At 37.0% G+C, this 24,559-nt stretch overlaps 3 protein-coding genes across 4 annotated transcripts in view; 2 read left to right on the forward strand and 1 right to left on the reverse strand.

Annotated features, from left to right (window-relative positions):
* Positions 1 to 20,225, reverse strand: part of LOC6628238 (mucin-2) — a 92,842-nt gene extending 72,617 nt beyond the window's left edge. The window contains exon 1 of the mRNA XM_015172781.3: positions 20,098 to 20,225. The gene's annotated coding sequence lies outside the window, so the exon portion shown is untranslated. The remainder of the gene's footprint in view (positions 1 to 20,097) is intronic.
* Positions 1 to 23,251, forward strand: part of Pgant2 (polypeptide N-acetylgalactosaminyltransferase 2) — a 45,288-nt gene extending 22,037 nt beyond the window's left edge. For both annotated transcript variants that reach the window (XM_032438726.2, XM_002051769.4), the window contains exons 3-7: positions 18,755 to 19,233; positions 19,300 to 19,466; positions 20,140 to 20,827; positions 20,905 to 21,077; positions 21,526 to 23,251. In XM_032438726.2, the coding sequence (XP_032294617.1) occupies positions 18,755 to 19,233; positions 19,300 to 19,466; positions 20,140 to 20,827; positions 20,905 to 21,077; positions 21,526 to 21,827 (1,809 nt within the window). In that variant the 3' untranslated portion in view covers positions 21,828 to 23,251. The remainder of the gene's footprint in view (positions 1 to 18,754; positions 19,234 to 19,299; positions 19,467 to 20,139; positions 20,828 to 20,904; positions 21,078 to 21,525) is intronic.
* LOC26531829 (uncharacterized) lies at positions 11,764 to 12,583 on the forward strand. Its single transcript, XM_015173504.3, has one exon. It carries the CDS (start codon positions 11,882 to 11,884, stop codon positions 12,422 to 12,424), a length of 543 nt encoding a protein of 180 aa, XP_015028990.1. The 5' UTR covers positions 11,764 to 11,881; the 3' UTR covers positions 12,425 to 12,583.
* Positions 23,252 to 24,559: the final 1,308 nt, after the last annotated feature.

Consider the following 24,559-nt stretch of genomic DNA (forward strand, 5'->3'; position numbering starts at 1 on the left):
CTCATGAAATTCGGTTGATTTTTGACCGAGTTATGGGGGTGGGAAATTTCGAACTATGTCATGTCTATATACGAATCTTAAAGGTACGAATCCTAGGGGTAAGATTTTGACATGAATTTCGACAAAAAATTAGGTATTCAGATTTGAATGCCAGATTAATCTAGAGGGAAATCTATGTACAGAAAACCAAGACTCATGAAATTCGGTTGATTTTTGACCGAGTTATGGGAGTGGGAAATTTCGACCTATGTCCATATACGAATCTTAGGGATAAGATTTTGACATGAATTTCGACTAAAAATTAGGTATTCAGATTTGAATGCCAGATTAATCTAGAGGGAAATCTATGTACAGAAAACCAAGACTCATGAAATTCGGTTGATTTTTGATCGAGTTATGGGGGTGGGAAATTTCGACCTATGTCCATATACGAATCTTAGGGATAAGATTTTGACATGAATTTCGACTAAAAATTAGGTATTCAGATTTGAATACCAGATTAATCTAGAGGGAAATCTATGCACAAAAAACCAAGACTCATGAAATTCGGTTGATTTTTGACCGAGTTATGGGGGTGGGAAATTTCGACCAATGTCCATATACGAATCTTTGGGATAAGATTTTGACATGAATTTCGACTAAAAATTAGGTATTCAGATTTGAATGCCAGATTAATCTAGAGGGAAATCTATGTACAAAAAATCAAGACTCATGCAATTCGGTTGATTTTTGACCGAGTTATGGGGGTGGGAAATTTCGAACTATGTCATGTGTATATACGAATCTTAAAGGTACGAATCCTAGGGGTAAGATTTTGACATGAATTTCGACTAAAAATTAAGTATTCAGATTTGAATGCCAGTTTAATCTAGAGGGAAATCTATGTACAAAAAACCAAGACTCATGAAATTCGGTTGATTTTTGACCGAGTTATGGGGGTGGGAAATTTCGAACTATGTCATGTCTATATACGAATCTTAAAGGTACGAATCTAGGGGTAAGATTTTGACATGAATTTCGACTAAGAATTAGGTATTCAGATTTAAATGCCAGATTAATCTAGAGGGAAATCTATGCACAAAAAACCAAGACTCATGCAATTCTGTTGATTTTTGACCGAGTTATGGGGCTGGGAAATTTCGACCTATGTCCATATACGAATCTTAGGGATAAGATTTTGACATGAATTTCGACTAAAAATTAGGTATTCAGATTTGAATGCCAGATTAATCTAGAGGGAAATATATGTACAAAAAACCAAGACTCATGAAATTCGGTTGATTTTTGATCGAGTTATGGGGGTGGGAAATTTTGACTTATGTCCATATACGAATCTTAGGGATAAGATTTTGACATGAATTTCGACTAAAAATTAGGTATTCAGATTTGAATGCCAGATTAATCTAGAGGGAAATCTATGTACAAAAAACCAAGACTCATGAAATTCGGTTGATTTTTGACCGAGTTATGGGGGTGGGAAATTTCGAACTATGTCATGTGTATATACGAATCTTAAAGGGACGAATCCTAGGGGTAAGATTTTGACATGAATATCGACTAAAAATTAAGTATTCAGATTTGAATGCCAGTTTAATCTAGAGGGAAATCTATGTACAAAAAACCAAGACTCATGAAATTCGGTTGATTTTTGACCGAGTTATGGGGGTGGGAAATTTCGAACTATGTCATGTCTATATACGAATCTTAAAGGTACGAATCCTAGGGGTAAGATTTTGACATGAATTTCGACTTAAACTAGGTATTCAGATTTGAATGCCAGATTAATCTAGAGGGAAATCTATGTACAAAAAACCAAGGCTCATGAAATTCGGTTGATTTTTGACCGAGTTATGGGGGTGGGAAATTTCGAACTATGTCATGTCTATATACGAATCTTAAAGGTACGAATCCTAGGGGTAAGATTTTGACATGCATTTCGACAAAAAATTAGGTATTCAGATTTGAATGCCAGATTAATCTAGAGGAAAATCTATGTACAGAAAACCAAGACTCATGAAATTCGGTTGATTTTTGACCGAGTTATGGGAGTGGGAAATTTCGACCTATGTCCATATACGAATCTTAGGGATAAGATTTTGACATGAATTTCGACTAAAAATTAGGTATTCAGATTTGAATGCCAGATTAATTTAGAGGGAAATCTATGTACAGAAAACCAAGACTCATGAAATTCGGTTGATTTTTGATCGAGTTATGGGGGTGGGAAATTTCGACCTATGTCCATATACGAATCTTAGGGATAAGATTTTGACATGAATTTCGACTAAAAATTAGGTATTCAGATTTGAATACCAGATTAATCTAGAGGGAAATCTATGCACAAAAAACCAAGACTCATGAAATTCGGTTGATTTTTGACCGAGTTATGGGGGTGGTTAATTTCGACCAATGTCCATATACGAATCTTTGGGATAAGATTTTGACATGAATTTCGACTAAAAATTAGGTATTCAGATTTGAATGCCAGATTAATCTAGAGGGAAATCTATGCACAAAAAACCAAGACTCATGAAATTCGGTTGATTTTTGACCGAGTTATGGGGGTGGGAAATTTCGAACTATGTCATGTCTATATACGAATCTTAAAGGTACGAATCCTAGGGGTAAGATTTTGACATGAATTTCGACTAAAAATTAGGTATTCAGATTTGAATGCCAGATTAATCTAGAGGGAAATCTATGTACAGAAAAGTTATGGGAGTGGGAAATTTCGACCTACGTCCATATACGAATCTTAGGGATAAGATTTTGACATGAATTTCGACTAAAAATTAGGTATTCAGATTTGAATGCCAGATTAATCTAGAGGGAAAACTATGTACAAAAAACCAAGACTCATGGAATTCGGTTGATTTTTGACCGAGTTATGGGGGTGGGAAATTTCTTACTATGTCATGTCTATATACGAATCTTAAAGGTACGAATCCTAGGGGTAAGATTTTGACATGAATTTCGACTAAAAATTAGGTATTCAGATTTGAATGCCAGATTAATCTAGAGGGAAATCTATGTACAGAAAACCAAGACTCATGAAATTCGGTTGATTTTTGACCGAGTTATGGGAGTGGGAAATTTCGACCTATGTCCATATACGAATCTTAGGGATAAGATTTTGACATGAATTTCGACTAAAAATTAGGTATTCAGATTTGAATGCCAGATTAATCTAGAGGGAAATCTATGTACAGAAAACCAAGACTCATGAAATTCGGTTGATTTTTGATCGAGTTATGGGGGTGGGCAATTTCGACCAATGTCCATATACGAATCTTAGGGATAAGATTTTGACATGAATTTCGACTAAAAATTAGGTATTCAGATTTGAATGCCAGTTTAATCTAGAGGGAAATCTATGTACAAAAAACCAAGACTCATGAAATTCGGTTGATTTTTGACCGAGTTATGGGGGTGAGAAATTTCGAACTAGTCATGTCTATATACGAATCTTAAAGGTAGGAATCCTAGGGGTAAGATTTTGACATGAATTTCGCCCAAAAATTATGTATAGAGATTTGAATGCCAGATTAATCTAGAGGGAAAACTTTGTACAAAAAACCAAGACTCATGAAATTCGGTTGATTTTTGACCGAGTTATGGGGGTGGGAAATTTCTTACTATGTCATGTCTATATACGAATCTTAAAGGTACGAATCCTAGGGGTAAGATTTTGACATGAATTTCGACTAAAAATTAGGTATTCAGATTTGAATGCCAGATTAATCTAGAGGGAAATCTATGCACAAAAAACCAAGACTCATGAAATTCGGTTGATTTTTGACCGAGTTATGGGGGTGGGAAATTTCGACCAATGTCCATATACGAATCTTTGGGATAAGATTTTGACATGAATTTCGACTAAAAATTAGGTATTCAGATTTGAATGCCAGATTAATCTAGAGGGAAATCTATGTACAGAAAACCAAGACTCATGAAATTCGGTTGATTTTTGATCGAGTTATGGGGGTGGGAAATTTCGACCTATGTCCATATACGAATCTTAGGGATAAGATTTTGACATGAATTTCGACTAAAAATTAGGTATTCAGATTTGAATACCAGATTAATCTAGAGGGAAATCTATGCACAAAAAACCAAGACTCATGAAATTCGGTTGATTTTTGACCGAGTTATGGGGGTGGGAAATTTCGACCAATGTCCATATACGAATCTTTGGGATAAGATTTTGACATGAATTTCGACTAAAAATTAGGTATTCAGATTTGAATGCCAGTTTAATCTAGAGGGAAATCTATGTACAAAAAACCAAGACTCATGAAATTCGGTTGATTTTTGACCGAGTTATGGGGGTGAGAAATTTCGAACTAGTCATGTCTATATACGAATCTTAAAGGTAGGAATCCTAGGGGTAAGATTTTGACATGAATTTCGCCCAAAAATTATGTATAGAGATTTGAATGCCAGATTAATCTAGAGGGAAAACTATGTACAAAAAACCAAGACTCTTGAAATTCGGTTGATTTTTGACCGAGTTATGGGGGTGGGAAATTTCTTACTATGTCATGTCTATATACGAATCTTAAAGGTACGAATCCTAGGGGTAAGATTTTGACATGAATTTCGACTAAAAATTAGGTATTTAGATTTGAATGCCAGATTAATCTAGAGGGAAATCTATGCACAAAAAACCAAGACTCATGAAATTCGGTTGATTTTTACCGAGTTATGGGAGTGGGAAATTTCGACCCATGTCCATTAACGAATCTTAGGGGTAAGATTTTGACATGAATTTCGACTAAAAATTAGGTATTTAGATTTGAATGCCAAATTAATCCAGAGGGAAATCTATGCACAAAAAACCAAGACTCATGAAAATCGGTTGGTTTTTGACCGAGTTATGTTGGTGGGAAATTTCGAACTATGTCAAGTGTATATACGAATCTAAAAGGTACGAATCCTAGGGGTAAGATTTTGACATGAATTTCGACTAAAATTTAGGTATTCAGATTTGAATGCCAGATTAATCTAGAGGGAAATCTGTGCACAAAAAACCAAGACTCATGAAGTTCGGTTGATTTTTGACCGAGTTATGGGGGTGAGAAATTTCGAACTAGTCATGTCTATATACGAATCTTAAAGGTACGAATCCTAGGGGTAAGATTTTGACATGAAAGTCGCCCAAAAATTATGTATAGAGATTTGAATGCCAGATTAATCTAGAGGGAAAACTATGTACAAAAAACCAAGACTCATGAAATTCGGTTGATTTTTGACCGAGTTATGGGGGTGGGAAATTTCGACCTATGTCCATATACGAATCTTAGGGATACGATTTTGAGATGAATTTCGACTAAAAATTAGGTATTCAGATTTGAATGCCAAATTAATCTAGAGGGAAAACTATGTACAAAAAACCAAGACTCATGAAATTCGGTTGATTTTTGACCGAGTTATGGGGGTGGGAAATTTCTTACTATGTCATGTCTATATACGAATCTTAAAGGTACGAATCCTAGGGGTAAGATTTTGACATGAATTTCGACTAAAAATTAGGTATTCAGATTTGAATGCCAGATTAATCTAGAGGGAAAACTATGTACAAAAAACCAAGACTCATGAAAATCGGTTGGTTTTTGACCGAGTTATGGGGGTGGGAAATTTCGAACTATGTCATGTCTATATACGAATCTTAAAGGTACGAATCCTAGGGGTAAGATTTTGACATGAATTTCGGCTAAAAATTAGGTATTCAGATTTGAATGTCAGATTAATCTAGAGGGAAATCTATGTACAAAAAAACAAGACTCATGAAATTCTGTTGATTTTTGATCGAGTTATGGGGGTGGGAAATTTCGAACTATGTCATGTCTATATACGAATCTTAAAGGTAGGAATCCTAGGGGTAAGATTTTGACATGAATTTCGCCCAAAAATTATGTATAGAGATTTGAATGCCAGATTAATCTAGAGGGAAAACTATGTACAAAAAACCAAGACTCATGAAATTCGGTTGATTTTTGACCGAGTTATGGGGGTGGGAAATTTCTAACTATGTCATGTCTATATACGAATCTTAAAGGTACGAATCCTAGGGGTAAGATTTTGACATGAATTTCGACTAAAAATTAGGTATTTAGATTTGAATGCCAGATTAATCTAGAGGGAAATCTATGCACAAAAAACCAAGACTCATGAAATTCGGTTGATTTTTACCGAGTTATGGGAGTGGGAAATTTCGACCCATGTCCATTAACGAATCTTAGGGGTAAGATTTTGACATGAATTTCGACTAAAAATTAGGTATTTAGATTTGAATGCCAAATTAATCCAGAGGGAAATCTATGCACAAAAAACCAAGACTCATGAAAATCGGTTGGTTTTTGACCGAGTTATGTTGGTGGGAAATTTCGAACTATGTCAAGTGTATATACGAATCTAAAAGGTACGAATCCTAGGGGTAAGATTTTGACATGAATTTCGACTAAAATTTAGGTATTCAGATTTGAATGCCAGATTAATCTAGAGGGAAATCTGTGCACAAAAAACCAAGACTCATGAAGTTCGGTTGATTTTTGACCGAGTTATGGGGGTGAGAAATTTCGAACTAGTCATGTCTATATACGAATCTTAAAGGTACGAATCCTAGGGGTAAGATTTTGACATGAAAGTCGCCCAAAAATTATGTATAGAGATTTGAATGCCAGATTAATCTAGAGGGAAAACTATGTACAAAAAACCAAGACTCATGAAATTCGGTTGATTTTTGACCGAGTTATGGGGGTGGGAAATTTCGACCTATGTCCATATACGAATCTTAGGGATACGATTTTGAGATGAATTTCGACTAAAAATTAGGTATTCAGATTTGAATGCCAAATTAATCTAGAGGGAAAACTATGTACAAAAAACCAAGACTCATGAAATTCGGTTGATTTTTGACCGAGTTATGGGGGTGGGAAATTTCTTACTATGTCATGTCTATATACGAATCTTAAAGGTACGAATCCTAGGGGTAAGATTTTGACATGAATTTCGACTAAAAATTAGGTATTCAGATTTGAATGCCAGATTAATCTAGAGGGAAAACTATGTACAAAAAACCAAGACTCATGAAAATCGGTTGGTTTTTGACCGAGTTATGGGGGTGGGAAATTTCGAACTATGTCATGTCTATATACGAATCTTAAAGGTACGAATCCTAGGGGTAAGATTTTGACATGAATTTCGGCTAAAAATTAGGTATTCAGATTTGAATGTCAGATTAATCTAGAGGGAAATCTATGTACAAAAAAACAAGACTCATGAAATTCTGTTGATTTTTGATCGAGTTATGGGGGTGGGAAATTTCGAACTATGTCATGTCTATATACGAATCTTAAAGGTAGGAATCCTAGGGGTAAGATTTTGACATGAATTTCGCCCAAAAATTATGTATAGAGATTTGAATGCCAGATTAATCTAGAGGGAAAACTATGTACAAAAAACCAAGACTCATGAAATTCGGTTGATTTTTGACCGAGTTATGGGGGTGGGAAATTTCTTACTATGTCATGTCTATATACGAATCTTAAAGGTACGAATCCTAGGGGTAAGATTTTGACATGAATTTCGACTAAAAATTAGGTATTTAGATTTGAATGCCAGATTAATCTAGAGGGAAATCTATGCACAAAAAACCAAGACTCATGAAATTCGGTTGATTTTTACCGAGTTATGGGAGTGGGAAATTTCGACCCATGTCCATTAACGAATCTTAGGGGTAAGATTTTGACATGAATTTCGACTAAAAATTAGGTATTTAGATTTGAATGCCAAATTAATCCAGAGGGAAATCTATGCACAAAAAACCAAGACTCATGAAAATCGGTTGGTTTTTGACCGAGTTATGGGGGTGGGAAATTTCGAACTATGTCATGTCTATATACGAATCTTAAAGGTACGAATCCTAGGGGTAAGATTTTGACATGAATTTCGACTAAAATTTAGGTATTCAGATTTGAATGCCAGATTAATCTAGAGGGAAATCTGTGCACAAAAAACCAAGACTCATGAAGTTCGGTTGATTTTTGACCGAGTTATGGGGGTGAGAAATTTCGAACTAGTCATGTCTATATACGAATCTTAAAGGTACGAATCCTAGGGGTAAGATTTTGACATGAAAGTCGCCCAAAAATTATGTATAGAGATTTGAATGCCAGATTAATCTAGAGGGAAAACTATGTACAAAAAACCAAGACTCATGAAATTCGGTTGATTTTTGACCGAGTTTGGGAGTGGGAAATTTCGACCTATGTCCATATACGAATCTTAGGGATACGATTTTGACATGAATTTCAACTAAAAATTGGGTATTCAGAGTTGAATGCCAGATTAATCTAGAGGGAAATCTATGCACAAAAAAACAAGACTCATGAAATTCGGTTGATTTTTTACCGAGTTATGGGGGTGGGAAATTTCGACCTATATCTATATACGAATCTTAGGGGTAAGATTTTGACATGAATTTCGACTAAAATTAGGTATTCAGATTTGAATGCCAGTTTAATCTAGAGGGAAATCTATGTACAAAAAACCAAGACTCATGAAATTCGGTTGATTTTTGACCGAGTTATGGGGGTGGGAAATTTCTTACTATGTCATGTCTATATACGAATCTTAAAGGTACGAATCCTAAGGGTAAGATTTTGACATTAATTTCGACTAAAAATTAGGTATTCAGATTTGAATGCCAGATTAATCTAGAGGGAAATCTGTGCACAAAAAACCAAGACTCATGAAATTCGGTTGATTTTGACCGTGTTTGGGAGTGGGAAATTTCGACCTATGTCCATATACGAATCTTAGGGATACGATTTTGACATGAATTTCGACTAAAAATTGGGTATTCAGAGTTGAATGCCAGATTAATCTAGAGGGAAATCTATGCACAAAAAAACAAGACTCATGAAATTCGGTTGATTTTTGACCGAGTTATGGGGGTGGGAAATTTCAACCTATATCTATATACGAATCTTAGGGGTAAGATTTTGACATGAATTTCGACTAAAAATTAGGTATTCAGATTTGAATGCCAGATTAATCTAGAGGGAAATCTATGTACAGAAAACCAAGACTCATGAAATTCGGTTGATTTTTGACCGAGTTATGGGGGTGGGAAATTTCTTACTATGTCATGTCTATATACGAATCTTAAAGGTACGAATCCTAAGGGTAAGATTTTGACATGAATTTCGACTAAAAATTAGGTATTCAGATTTGAATGCCAGTTTAATCTAGAGGGAAATCTATGTACAAAAAACCAAGACTCATGAAATTCGGTTGATTTTTGACCGAGTTATGGGGGTGGGAAATTTCGAACTATGTCATGTATATATACGAATCTAAAAGGTACGAATCCTAGGGGTAAGATGTTGACATGAATTTCGACTAAAAATTAGGTATTCAGATTTGAATGCCAGATTAATCTAGAGGGATATCTATGTACAAGAAACCAAGACTCATGAAAATTGGTCGAGTTTTGACCGAGATTTGGTTAAAGTAAGAAACTCCGTAAATTAATTTGAAAGATCTTTGATTTTGCGATTTTTTAAGACATTTGGGTAGATTTTCTCGTAGCTCCAACTTAACGGGCTGTGCTTTGATCACCAATCAGTCAAGGAAAACTGTTTTATATATTAAGGTAATAAATAATAAATAATGTATGTTTTTTTATTTTTGTGAAAATTATAAAAGTTATAGGCTGTAGCAATATTTTACAGTCATATTTTAGCTATCTTTAAGTATATTAACTACTTTAAGGTTGAGCTTATGAGTAAAAGTCATGTTTTCTAAATTAAATTAAGTTCTTTGCGTCGAAAGTTTTAGGCTTAACTGAAAGCAAGCAACTTTCCATCAGCAACAACATTTGTGGTTTAATTGTTTGGCTGCTTAGCGTAAGCCCAAACTAGCAGAGGACCCGTGCAGCCCGCCAAAAAGATTGGTTAATTGAGTTTTGCATGCTGGCAGCCCGAGAGAAAAGGCCGCCAGCTTGTTGGTTTTTGGTCTTAGCCAAAAATGAAGGCTGAATTTGGAGACGAGTTAACCGACAGCTGCAGCTACTTAGCCATAAGACACAAGGAAGGCTTTTGACTCCGCGACTTTGTTGCCCCATCGTCGTGAAGATGCCACACACACACAAATACACATGCACAACACTCTGCTACACAACAATGTGCAATTGTTGCTTTGGCCGCAATTCGGTTTGGCATCTGCTCGTCTCGCCGCCCCAGTCTCATCTGCAGCAAATGAATTTCAAGTTGCGCAACTTCGCATTGCCACAATCATAGCGAGACACCAAAGCAACAGCTGAGTGTGAGTATGTGTGTAAAAGATAGATCTACAAAGCACATGGAGAGAGTTTCGGGTGGGAGGGGAAAGGCAGGTTGTATACAGCTTTACGTGTCTGCATGTGAGAGATTTTTCAATTAACCTCTGAGGCCAATTAACTGCAGCTGCTGTGCATTTCACACATGCAACGGCCTCGTAATAGTTTATAAATTATATACATTTATTTATTTATTTATTTGTACCATATTTTGTGGAGCATTCAACGCATTTAACATTGCCATTGTTTGGCCAAAGACAATAAATTACTCGTCATGTTTACAGTTTGCACTTTTTGGGCCAACAAATTTTTGTTGCCTTGCGGCTTTTGCAAATTGCCCATAAGCAGCCGATTGACAGGCAAATCTGATAAGCGCCTGCCATTTGCCTGTGAAGTTTGTTAACCTTTTTATATACCCTATAGACATAAAAAAAAAGAAGGTCTATGGGCAGACAGAAGTGATAAAGAGGTCTGTGTCCTTGCTGAACTCCGCCTGCTTGGGGTTTAGAACTATGAAGTGAGGCATGTAAATTTGTATACACGATTAACTTTATTTTTGGAAAATGCCACCACATTTCTGCAGAAATCGTTGAGACTAAAGTGTTTAGCATATGTCTGTATAAATAAATCGCAATAAATTGTTTCCATTACTCAGCTTATGATAATTGATTCTTCATACAAAATAAGAAGGGTAGGATAAATACAGCCTGTTATGGATCTGAGTTAAATTCAAGACTAGAGCCTTTTCCTACCAAAGTCATATTTCCCATCTATAATTTGGCTGCACTTCTAGACGTGTAAATTGAAATGCTTCAAAATAAAGTAATACTACTTTTATGCAAATGAGAGCAACAAAGATTTAGCACAGGGCATCTACAATCCGATCACCTCTGCACTTGCTTTCCATGACAAATTACATTAAGAAGTTGCACATTAGGAAAATACATTTCTATCGCTTTATTGCAATCATCAACGTGCAAATGTCTTAATGTAAATATGACCTCAGTGAAAAAAGAAACAATATCAAAACTTAAAGCTAGCAGCTCATTAAAAGTAGAGAGAGCAAATGTTTGGGTACTCCGAATAGGAAATTAGCCATGTACAAGATTTCGTGTGTTGTTAAATGTGCCATAAAAAATATAATATATATATATAGAGATGCGACGCGCGGAAATTGAAGCTGGCGAGTGAACAATTTTTCTGCGGAAATGTTCACGCAGCAATTAAAGTTTTTATGATAGAAATCAAGTAAAATAGACAAGATTTCGGTTGGGAGCCAAATGTTGTACGAGTTGCTCAAAAAGCGGCTTTAAAATAAAGTTTCGTATGAAATAGTCAACAGAGAATGTTGTCGAATATTTCGCCTTTCAGAGTAAGCTCTGCCGTGTGCTACAAAAAGAGAAATATATGTATTTTTATAAATATATATCAAATGAAATTTGTTTTGAAAATTTAACTCAATCAACCAGGCAGAAAGTCCAAATTAATATTTTAGATTTTGATTTAAAATCGCGCTATTTGAATCAGTTTATCAAGAACATGGACAACACTCTGGATAATCAACTGGTTAACGAAGCCGTTGATATGATGAGCAATCTGAAGATCATAGCGGAGCCTGGTGAACCCAACGAACTAAGTATTCATAAAAAACCCAAAGATTATATTACGGGGGATGAAATATATCAGAATTTGGACGTTAGCATGCCCGATGTCACGCCACTGACCGATTCGTTCGCTTTAGGTTCCGCCGGCGACAGTGAAATAAAAGTGAAAGCTGTTAACAGACGCTTGAGCCTGCACACCCTGGCCCAGGTTGTGCTGATGCTGCAGAAGCGTTTGAATCACGCCAAATCGATGGCCGATTATGTTGATGTCACCGACGATGTTGTCTATTGGCGTGCACTGGCCATGTCACGCGGCCAGGAGATAGAACGCTTTCTAAATGTTATTGAGCTGCAAAAGAAGCGCATTGATACCTTGGAACGTGATCTGGGCACACTGGTGAATCTGGCGCAGGAAACACAAAAGATGCTGGCCGACATCAGTCCCGAGAAGCCCAGCAGCGATAAGCCAAGAAATTAGTCAACCAATCCTACCTAAGCATATAACGCAAGCCTTCAGGAATGAGCGTTATTTAGGAAGACTTGTGAAAAGTCTTATCATTTTTTTTTTTTAATAATTGTTTTCTCACTGTTAGAATTTTGAGCGTGCAGTTAAAGAGATGCAAATAAAAGGTATTCGAAACCTTGCGCAGAGTTTTAGTTTATTTATCTGATCTGGTAAGGGCTTAACCCATAGAAACTAACCCATAGCTATATGTTCTGAAGAGTTGAAAGAACTGCTAAAAAGTCTTTTCATAAGAAACTCTTGTCTTAGCTTTCTGCATCATATGCTATCACTGTGCAGTCGTCACAATTATTACTGGAAATTTGTTTATCATTTTTATATATATCATTCGACATATATATGTATATGTATATATTATTAATTTATATTTAATCTCGGCGTCCCAAATTTGCTTTTGTTTTCTGTTATTCTGTTTCAGCTTCATTTACTTTTATTTATATTTTCTTTTTCTTAATTAGTGAACATTTTCGCCAGCATTTTCTTTTCATGTTTTCATTTATGTTTTTTTTTTTCGCCCCTCAATCGCTGAAGCTTAACCCCAGCTTTGGTTCGTTTCGTTTTTTCATGTTTCGTGTTTCTATTTTATTTATTTATGTTTCTGTTTTTTTTTTTTGTATTTTTTGTTTTCTGAACTCAGCTGTTCAGTCTTCCAGCTGAATGATTTTCCCATCGCGTAGTTTCATGTGTAGCAGCTGCCAAGTAGAGTGCATAATTTAGTAATTGGAACGTATCAAATTTGTTTTCACCCGAAATGTCTTTGTTAACGTCAAAGAGACGGATAACATTTGCCAGCAAATGGGCTACATCTTCAATGCTTTGGCCAAAGCTGTGCATAGTTGGAATTAAACTCAATAATATTTCATATGAGCTGTAAAATGGCTTTCTATGTACAATATAAGTCCATGAATGCTGATTAAATACAAATTGAACAGCAAAACGCATTGTGAATCGGTTTAGGCCTTTCACCTGGGCCTGCACATGCCAAGAATCGAATGCGGGCCACACCCAACCAAGCAACCCAACTTTCAGCATGTGGCATTGTTGTTCAACGCCAGAACCAAAAGCCAACAAAATGACAACAAAAAGAAACAACAAAATTCAATTAAAAATCTATGCACGCCCAAAAATATTGATTCGACAAAACACAAAAATATTTTCGTCTGCAGACAGTTGGCAACATACAAACACACCAAACCCTGGCTAACACACACACAAATACACACACAGCCAAGAATAACAGTTGAATTGAAAATGAAACCTGACTTGGGCATAAGATTTTAATGGAAATTTTAAATACGTACAAAAAGTTTGCAAAGAACTAAATATTGTTTAAAGTGCTTTTTTATTGGATTTAAATTAATTAATAAATTTGAATTGCAAGCATAAAAAAGAAACTTAGACAGTTGCAGGCAGATGTGTTTGAATATTATAAAGCAGATGAAAAGTAATTATATTAAAAAGTATTTAATTGATACAAAATATTTGTATCCTACACCCAACAAGATGGAACGCACTTTTGTTTAAAACAGGCACAAGACCACAGTTGGGACCACAGTTGAGAGTCTTTTCATTTGTTAGCCTTATTAAACTACGAGACTATATAAAGAAGGGGATTTGGCACAATTTAAATAAATTAGGGACTAGATGCATCAGAGGCATTTCTATGTAGGCTACATAGACAATAAAAGAACGTTATTTAAATAGCCTGTAAATTGTGTTCAAGATCTCATAATCTACATGAAAGTTTTTTAAATACATTTTAACTGAAAACCAGTTGGATAATTTGTTGTATGCATATTTAAAGCACTATTTTGCCTGCAGGGTATCTTGCAGTCGAGTGCACTTGCCTCGAGCACTCTTACTTTTATTTTGTTGCGCAGCTGCCATTTAAAGCTGAAAACCATTAAAGTCCGAACTAATTTCAATGATTTGTTTCAAGTTGTTTGTAAAAAACCAAAAAACAAAAAGAGAAAACAACAAAATACAAATAGCAAAAAAAAAATGTAGAAGACAAGACATTGAACTCAAACGTTGAACTTTTCATCAGATATAGAGCTATTGAAAAAAAGGCCAAAACCAAAAAAAAAGGAAAAATAAAATAAAATCCATTTGTGGCAACTTGTTGCGCGGCACCAACCATATCGATGAGATTGTTTGCCGTAGTTGTTGTTGTTGTTGCTGTGGATTGACTAATGACACAGTTTGGATGAGCAGCAATGGGAAATTGTATAGTTTAGGTCAATATACATAAGTGTCTATTGAGCGCTTGATTGATTGATGGTCGAACAAAAGGTGTCGAAATAAGCGTCGTGGCTTAATGCGCGCCCAAGTTTAGTTAAGCCCCAAATATCACGTTCCACAAAACGGATTGCACACTTAAATGCTGTAGTGCCCAGCAGCTCAATCACATTTCAGATATATTATATATATAAAGATATAAAGATATATAGTATATAGCGTATGTTTGACACGTGCTGCACACTGGGGAGCAATCGTGGTTATTTATAGAATGGAATATGAGCCTGACAGTCGCTAGTATTGATGGCAGCGCAAACAGAAATATAATTTTATACCCTGTTTAAGCTCTGTTTAAGCAGAGTGTGATGAATGTAAGACTATGTATGTTATGGCTAGCAGAAAGTATTTAACCTAAGGACTTCACACGCAAAACAAAAATTAATAGAGGTAGCTTGGTTGAAGTCCATAGTTTATAGTAGCGATAGTTGTTGGCAAAACATATAAAATATAGGAAAATTAATTAAACTTTCGCATGTTTCTTACTTCAAGGTTTTGCATTTCAAACCCAAGATAAATCTGCTTCAAATTGGAATTAAGTTAAGCTAAAGCATCGATACTTTCTTTTAAATAAATAGAGGATACCTTAATTAAAATGTTGTTACAAAGAAAATAAGAGGTGTTTACCAGCCTGATTATCAAACAGCTTAAACACATACTGGCAATTGTTATCAGGAATTGCAACCACGCACAAAAACTTTGCCAATTTTCGTGTTGTGCCCATCTATAAATCTAGTTATGTGAGAGGGGAGTGGAGGGAGCGTCGAATGCGTTGGCCATTTATTATAAAGGCAAAACACACTCATTTGATTTATGCCTAATTAGTGGCTGTAACAAGTTAATAACCAATATATCGATTGCATACGGGTTACTCTGTGGGTTCGTTCCAGGGTCGAGTTCGGCTTTGGTTTTGTTCTCGATTGTTGCTGCTGTCAATTACAACTACAAAATGCGCATAATGATCTACAAATAAGCCGCTTACACAGTTCAGCACATAAAGCGTCCGGGCACACAGCATCACAGCCAATCAATGACCATAAGTCCCCAAGCTACCCCACCATCGCCCCCTCCCACTCTCATTCGACCAACACACACAACACAACACAACACACACACACAACAAACAATGAAACTAATTAAGTTACACATGAGCGAAGAGCGATGCAAAAGCGACAAATCGAATGGCAAAATTGAAACTGTTGCCAATGGCATTTGCATGGCAACTGAATGCGGTTGGTGGGGGAATGTGATTTAAGTGGGGGTATCCGTACAATACCTATTTCCTACTGGGATGACCTGCGATAAGAAGCGTACTAGTTCATGTCTGGAACATTGCGTATACGCAGTGTGCACCTACATACCCATTCCTCAGCTTTACATGGGCTACGTTGATTATGTGTCGAGTTGCGACCTTGCAAGGCATTGAAGTTGATTTGTAATGATGCACAAATAGTCGATAAACGATAGATACTCAACATTCCAGATAAAAGTATTCGATATAAATATACGACAGACAGCTGCGATATGCAATTTGTAATAGATACTCGCTTTGATTTGATTCGATTTGATTTGAAAAGCAAATATTTGGATACCATATATAAACACATACTCCTTGAAGTATTCAAAACACATTATTAAAGTTCTCATTCGATAAACATAACCGATATCATACTGAACCTGTAATTAATACACTTGCTAAGGTATTTTCTTGTCGGCTTTCCATACACAACACTTGTTTATTGTCACCATGTTCATTATCGTCTTTTGTTGTCTGCATTTTACACAGACTCCATTGTCACATATCACACACAGTTTTCTTTTTCTTCTTCTTCTTGTACTTTTTTCATTCATTTTCCCTTAGCCCGACCGTCACTTAGTGTGCATGCATAAAAGTAAAAAGCAGCTCAGTCTCTGCTCGTAATTAAGGATAATAACCAATGGCATCGCAGCTGAATGCATCATGATTTTATACCATAAGCTCATCTGATACAGAAACAGACTAAGCACATTGTTATGGCCAATGTAAAGAGAGACAAACTCATATAAAACGCGCATTGAGATGAGCACAATATTTACAATTGGGGTAAGACGGGAATAAGTCCTTAATGAAGGTATCTTACTGTGAACATAAATATTTTGATAAATCGAGTAGTTTATTAAAAAGCACAAGTGTTGGTAAATACATAATAATTTTAAAGCGGAATTTCTTTATAGAGAGAGATTTCTTTATTGCTGACTTCAAAATAGCATTTTGCTTAGATGAAATAATTTCTAATGGAAAATGTAAGCAAAATTTGCAAGTTAAATTTAACGTCTACTTGTAAATAAAGGTACATTATAAATTTTAAAATTAAGCCGAAGATTTCAGCTGTGATTGTTGCACAAGTAAAAACAAAAGCTTATATATAATGCGCACCAAACAGACGCACAAAAACCCTTCTCGCGCATCCTTTCTCTTCAATTGAAATAAATGCAAAAAGTCACATAATTCAAGCTTTGAGAGCATTTTAAAAACATATTTTAAAATGCAGACACGTTGCCCGTTGAAAGGGGCCAAAAGTCTTGGCGACTTGTGTCTCGTGTTGAATGTGCTGAAAGCTCTCTTGAGTTGGGGCTGTTGCGCTCCTTTGAATCGCAATAAAAATGGTTTCGAAATGGCGTTAAAAGGCGCACGTCTCATGTAAATCGTAAGAAAATGCTAAACCAAAACCTAGTCAAATGAAACGGAAGTTGAATTCGAAACGTGACGCACTATGCTAAAAATTAAAGATATATATAATAATAAAAAAAACACGCATACGCAGCGTATAACAAATGAGGGTCTGCAATACAAGCAACGTTTATTTTTGTGCCCTGTACTTTGGCTTATAAAGCCAGGAAAAAGCATGACAAATAGATTCAAATATAGAAGGCAATTAATAATCGAGTCAAGGGCAGCGCATACGATGACCAAGGGACGACTCGCCCGACGTCTCTTTCTCTTTCTCATTCTCGCTTTTTCACTCTGTCTCGCTCGATTAGGGTGAGCGAGCCTGCAGTCGGTCAATATTTGGCTTTTTTAATAGCGTTAAGCAACAAATACAGCAACAACAACAACAAAGCAATGGATCATTAGTTAAGTCCCAAAGTTTTTGCTCTGCCTCCTCATCAAACTTTAAGACCAAATGGTTGCCAATTGAATACTGTACAAGGAAGTTGGGCAGTGTTTCCTCAGCAGCTGCTACCCTTTTCAGGGTTTTGCCATGTGATTGAGATTTTCGCACAAGTTTTGGAAAACTTGACACATACAAGCTTAAGCCGGACGTGGGACAGCCTGCGAGCAGCCGTTTGATTTACTTTAACTTTAATACGTTATATTTTTGAGGCATATAATAATATTTGTAATTTCAACGTTAGACTATTTTTTTATTAAAGGACAGTTACCACTGAAAGGTCGAAAATAATATCAAAATGTAATTCCAAGATATTCGATTTCAATAATCGATAATTCTCTCTGCTTGTATACTTAAACTGCCAACATTATATATGCCGGCATTGTCTTAAACTTAGAAAGATTTTCAAACAATTTATTGCATACCCTAAACTTGTCGCATATAAATTAAAGTGTATTTTTTCCGGCTTAAGCAAACTGCAACTGGGTCAGACTACGGCACCTTTGCCACTCTTTATAGATTATGAATCTTTGAAACAAAACACGAAACTGGCAAACAAGAATTTTTGTGTTGTGCGCTCTGAGCCATAAGTCAGCCTCTGGCTCGAAAAGTGTAAACTGAAGAGGTTTTTTTTGTTGCCTCCCCTCCTTGTTCTTGTTGCAAGTTGTAGAACCCTCCCCCCCCCCCCCCTCCTTCCCCCTTCTTCAACAGGCGTCTGTTTGCAGTTGTGTTGAATTATTGCCGCATTGGCGGCGTCACCAAAGTACCGCAGATTAAAGAAATAAATTAAATGGGGCAACTCTCTCTCTCTCTTGTTCTCTTCTCTTTCGCTATTCAGGTTGAAAATCGAGCACTGCGGTTACGTGAGGTGGCAACGGCCATGCAACAGTATCAGGACGATATATCGGCAGGCGCATCAACATCTCGTCAGTGGGCGCCGGCTGCCAACTCGGGCATACGTGTGGCTGGCGGCATCGGTGGCAGCGGCGCCGATGATCCCGGTGGCAATGTCATTTTAATCGGCTCTGTAAAGGACTTTGAACGCAATGCGGTGCATGGCCTCAAGTTGAATGGCATTGTGGCTCTGGAGGAGACCTCTCAGGGCATCAGCGGCAGCGCCGGCGGCACAGTCGGCGGTCGACTGGCCGTTGGACCGAGCGCTCGCGGCGGCGAGGTCGAGTACTTTGACGAGGCGGGCTACATACGCGGCGGTGGGCTGCGCAGCGGCGAGGATCCGTACATACGGAATCGCTTCAATCAGGAAGCCAGCGATGCGCTGCCCAGCAATCGTGAAATACCCGACACCCGGAATCCCATGTAAGTGAAAATGAAAAGACACAGCAGAATCTCAACTCATGCAGGAATTTGGCATTTGTTCTTTAGGTGCCGCACGAAAAAGTATCGTGAGGATCTGCCCGAGACGAGCGTCATCATAACCTTCCACAATGAAGCGAGATCAACGCTTTTGCGCACCATTGTCAGCGTTCTGAATCGCAGTCCCGAGCATCTAATACGCGAAATTGTGCTGGTCGATGATTACAGTGATCATCGTAAGTATTTGTTTGGTTTTTCACATTTCTTGAGAATTTTAAATATTTTTCATATGACCAAAAGTTGAATTTCATTCGCTTTTAAGTTCGATTTATATAGAAGCAATACCTAATTATTTATTACTATCTCAAATTATATTTTCCTTCAAAATTGTGAACTGCTAGTGAAGACAGGCTATAATTGAGACTTCTATAAATTTTGTTAGATAAAGAATTTGAAATATGGGAATCAATATATTAAAGTGTACGCTTATTTACAAGCGTGGATATATCTCTTGCTTCAGTTTTATGCTGAGACTGTGAACCCTTTTATTTGTCTGAATATTTTCATAATTCCCGAAAGTATCTAATGCTTACGCTTGGATCGCTTTTGCAGAATTTGTTAATAAGATGCAAGGCACATTAATAGCCAATTTAAACTTTACAACTTGGATAGTTCCCGAGTTAAGAAAGTGAACCACTTAAGCCATAATTCAACCCTTTGACGAATGCAAATCCAATTGTTTATAGATTTCCGAGCTTCAGAGTTGTGGCTCAGTCCTGCAATCGAACTAGCGACTTCCTTTACGCAAATTCATATATAGAAATAATAAAACTTATAAATAAAAGATTTCTATAATGCGAAACTTACCAAAATGTGAATATCCCTTGCTATCTTATTTCTCCCGTCCAGCCGAGGACGGTCTGGAGCTGGCCAAGATCGACAAGGTGCGCATCATACGCAACGATAAACGCGAGGGCTTAGTCCGATCGCGTGTACGCGGTGCCGATGCAGCCGTTAGCAGTGTTTTGACCTTCCTCGACAGCCACGTGGAGTGCAACGAGCAGTGGCTGGAGCCGCTCTTGGAACGTGTGCGTGAGGATCCCACGCGTGTGGTATGCCCCGTCATCGATGTGATTAGCATGGACAACTTTCAGTATATTGGCGCCTCGGCGGATCTGCGCGGCGGTTTCGATTGGAATCTGATATTCAAATGGGAATATCTGAGCCCCACGGAGCGTGCGGCCCGACACAATGATCCGACCACTGCCATACGCACGCCCATGATTGCGGGCGGGCTGTTTGTCATCGATAAGGCGTACTTCAATAAGCTAGGCAAATACGATATGAAGATGGATGTCTGGGGCGGTGAGAATCTGGAAATCTCGTTCAGGGTGTGGCAATGCGGTGGCAGCCTGGAGATAATACCCTGCAGTCGTGTTGGCCATGTGTTCCGCAAGCGTCATCCCTACACCTTCCCCGGCGGCAGTGGCAATGTCTTTGCCAGAAATACACGACGTGCCGCCGAGGTCTGGATGGATGACTACAAGCAGCACTATTACAATGCGGTGCCGCTGGCCAAGAATATTCCGTTTGGCAAGTGAGTAAGCAAGGCTAGCTTCTCAATCTTAATCTCAATTTGTTGCCTCTGCTTTTTGCTTTGTTTTCCTCCTTCAGCATTGATGATCGTTTGGCTCTGAAGGAGAAATTGCATTGCAAGCCGTTCAAATGGTATTTGGAGAACGTCTATCCCGATCTGCAGGCGCCCGAGCCACAGGAGGTAGGCCAATTCAGACAGGATACAACCGAATGCTTGGATACTATGGGTCATGTTATTGACGGCACTGTGGGTAAGTGAAAAAAAAAAAAAACAAATTCGAATATGTTTATAATTATAAAAACAATGATTAGGCAAAAACTAAAATATTCAATTAATAGACTTACGAAAGATATATATATTTTTTATGAATTATCAGAAAATTATGTATACCTTAGATATATACAACACTTTCGGCACTGATTTATCCATAAGATAGTTGTGTAAACACTTATTTGGACATTTCCTATTAACCAACAATACAAAGTTTGATGCATTACATTTCACAACACTATCAACTTTCGTTAAGCTAAATAATTGTAATTGTAATTTTTAATCATCATAAATAAGAACTAGCTAGCTTCAAACGTTTAGCAAACGCATTCTAATACTAAAACCTGATCAACTCCAAGCAAACTTTGCGTATTGAGATTATTGCATTTTGCAACACTACCATTTTATTTCATTCAACACATTTACAGGTCTATTCCCCTGCCACAATACGGGCGGCAATCAGGAATGGGCGTACTCGAAACGTGGCGAAATCAAGCACGATGATCTCTGCCTGACGCTCGTCCAGTTCGCCCGCGGTTCGCAGGTGGTGCTGAAGTCATGCGACGATACGGAAAACCAACGCTGGATCATGCGGGACGGCGGTCTAGTGAAACACAACAAGATCAATGTGTGTCTGGATAGTCGGGATCACAATGAGCAGGGCATCAGTGCGCAGGGCTGCAATTCGGCGCTGTCCACCCAACGTTGGGCCTTTACCAAATATGCGTGAGAAACTAATGAGCAAATGCAGGAATCGACCAACTAAATAGAAAAAATTACGATACGACAAGAAATTGAGGCTCCCTGAAAAATGACGTTCTGCTGGCAAGGAAAAAGTGGGAGTGTAGGTCGTGATATATAAGTTACAACTATTCGGATTTGATGACGTTGATGATAATGATGTTGTATGTGGTTTCTATGTTTGAAATACGGTTAACCACACACACATATATACTCAGTTACACAGAAATACACACACACAAACTTAAATACGACAAGTACAAGAATGGGTTTATATATAAAAGTAAAACAAGAAAAACAAAAGTTTCAACTATACCATATTTAAGTTAAAGTTGGATGTGTATAAGTCTAGCCGTTGCGGCTAAAAATTGTTAAAATGCATTGGCATATATATTTACATATGTATATGTGCATATGTAAATGTATTCTTTTCCAACACAATGCATACAAAAAAAATAAAAACACGTACTTAGACTGATTAATTTTTTGTATATGTAAAAAAAAAAAAATATTTAAAAAATATATTAAAAAATACATATATGTATTACGCATGTACTCGTACAATACTTTTCGCAAACTGCTTAAGAACTCAACATTAATTTCCATTGCCCAACACTAAACTCAGCTCAACTCAACTTAACTCAAATCAACTCAACTCAATTTTTAACACACATTCCTCAAGTCAATTAACCGTTGAAAGCAAACACTTTTCATTTAGCTGGCAGCCGAACATAGAGCAGAAAACCAATTCCAACTATTCAGAGAATAAAACTAACAAGAAAATAAATAAGAAAACTGGAACAAAAGAAGCAAAAGACGCAGCAGTGGGAGAGAGAGAAAAATGTTATCATTAGTTTTAGTTATAAATTTAAGTACATAAAACCTTAAAAAAAAAAAAAAAAGAACAACAACAAATTTAAGTGTATATATTATTATTGTTTAAAGCAAGGCCAAACTGAAAAAAAATTACAACAAAAAATTTTTTTTTAATTTTTATTATTCAATTGCTCGCAAATAATTTATTGAAAATTTCCAATTTCATCATAAAAGGAAACATGCTTTTCTACTTAACAGAAACACACACGAACGAGCATTTAAATTGCGCATATTGTTGAGCCTTTTGTTTATGTCCAAAGCAATTTGACATTCCATTTACTTTATTTTTTCTATTTTATGTATAAAATGATTGTTAATTTTGATGAGTTTTCTCTTTTGTTGTTGTTGTGTGTAAATGAATTTTGCTAGTTTTATGAAACGAAAGGGGAAAATTTGAAAATCCAGAGAAGAAAAGAAAAAAACCAAATACGAGTATTGTATATTTATTTGCCCGCATACAGTGCGTACGCGTAATAAATTGAAATGCGTTTTTAATTTACGTCAAATAAAAATTGCAAAAAGAATTATAAAACTAAATACGAAATGTGGTTTTATTCTACACCAAAATCAAAAGTAAACAAACACCGTAAAACTTGAGGCGGCAAGCGGCAAAAACTCTGAACAGCCCGGCGTATACTTAATGTAATTGCTGAAACGGGCGCAGCTGGCGGGAACTTTGGGCGGGCCAGGGGGCCGGGTCATCAAATCTGTCAAGCGTCAAGTACTCAACGTATACTCTAATGTGCAGCATGTAGGTTAAACGACTTAACATTCTCATCTTTCGCAGCAAAGTCAACAACTTTCGCCACATTGCGCATACGACACGTAAGACGCGAGTTTGTTGCGCTAATTTAGTCATTTTTTTTTATATTTATTTTTTTTAAGGCATCATAAAAAGCAAAAGCAGGGCAAAACAGGGCAGACACTTTAAATTATCTAAAGGTAAGTGGATGCCCCGGGTGTGGCGCCGTAGGGAATTGGTGGGCTGTCTGTGTAAACATGAACAGCATAAAGGCCTTACATAAAACATGCTCGTTTGTCGCATCTACAGGCCAGAGATAAAATATTTGAGCAGGTGTTTCCACAAAAACTCAAAACGGTTCAAATTCGACTTGTGGCAACTGCGAAACATGAGTGGATTTGCGCAAGAAGTTTGCAAAAAATTAAACCTAGGTGAATATTTACGTTCAATCACAAAATATTCCGCATTAAAGTTGTCAAGAATTATTATGGAGATTCTTCAATATGTGCTTATATATATTGAAAGCAATTCTCAAAAAAAGACAAATTATTAATTTTAAATGTATATATACACATAACTATAAAACGATTCAAGAGCTTGTGCAGCGCGGAATTTGCAATTGCCACTTGGCATTGGCGAAATCAAAAAGCTTCCCAATTCAAGAACACCTTTAACTTATATCTTAAGTTACTTCAGACTCGTTGTCATCTGCTGCTGTGCATAAGAAATTCAACAAATGCAGCGGCATTTGGCAAGCCGCATGTGCAGGCAGCCGAAAGACAAACCGATTTCCGTATGAAAACCTCAGCGGAACTGAAGCCAGTCGCTATACGGCGCAACGGATACGCCAACGACAACTTTAAGCCAGAGATAGTCCACACTGAGGCAGCGAAGGGGGCCTGATGGAGGACAGGCAAGTGGAACGGAATCTGAATCGTTTATGAGAGTATCACGAAGCCTAAGCCCCATATGGTTAGCCTGCTGTATGGCTGTAGCGTTTAGCTTGTTTGCCTGCCTGACAGGTGAGTTACATTTTTCCCACCTGCACATTCCGTCCACATTTCCCCTCCGCCTTCCAAATTTTTCTTACATATTCCTTAGTG

The sequence above is a fragment of the Drosophila virilis genome, chromosome 4 (genome assembly GCF_030788295.1).
Source record: "Drosophila virilis strain 15010-1051.87 chromosome 4, Dvir_AGI_RSII-ME, whole genome shotgun sequence".
Taxonomy (NCBI): Eukaryota; Metazoa; Arthropoda; class Insecta; order Diptera; family Drosophilidae; genus Drosophila; species Drosophila virilis.

What these genes read in the sequence shown, in the direction of transcription:
- LOC26531829 (XM_015173504.3), top strand. Translation starts at nt 11,882, where the DNA reads ATGGACAACACTCTGGATAATCAACTGGTTAACGAAGCCGTTGATATG.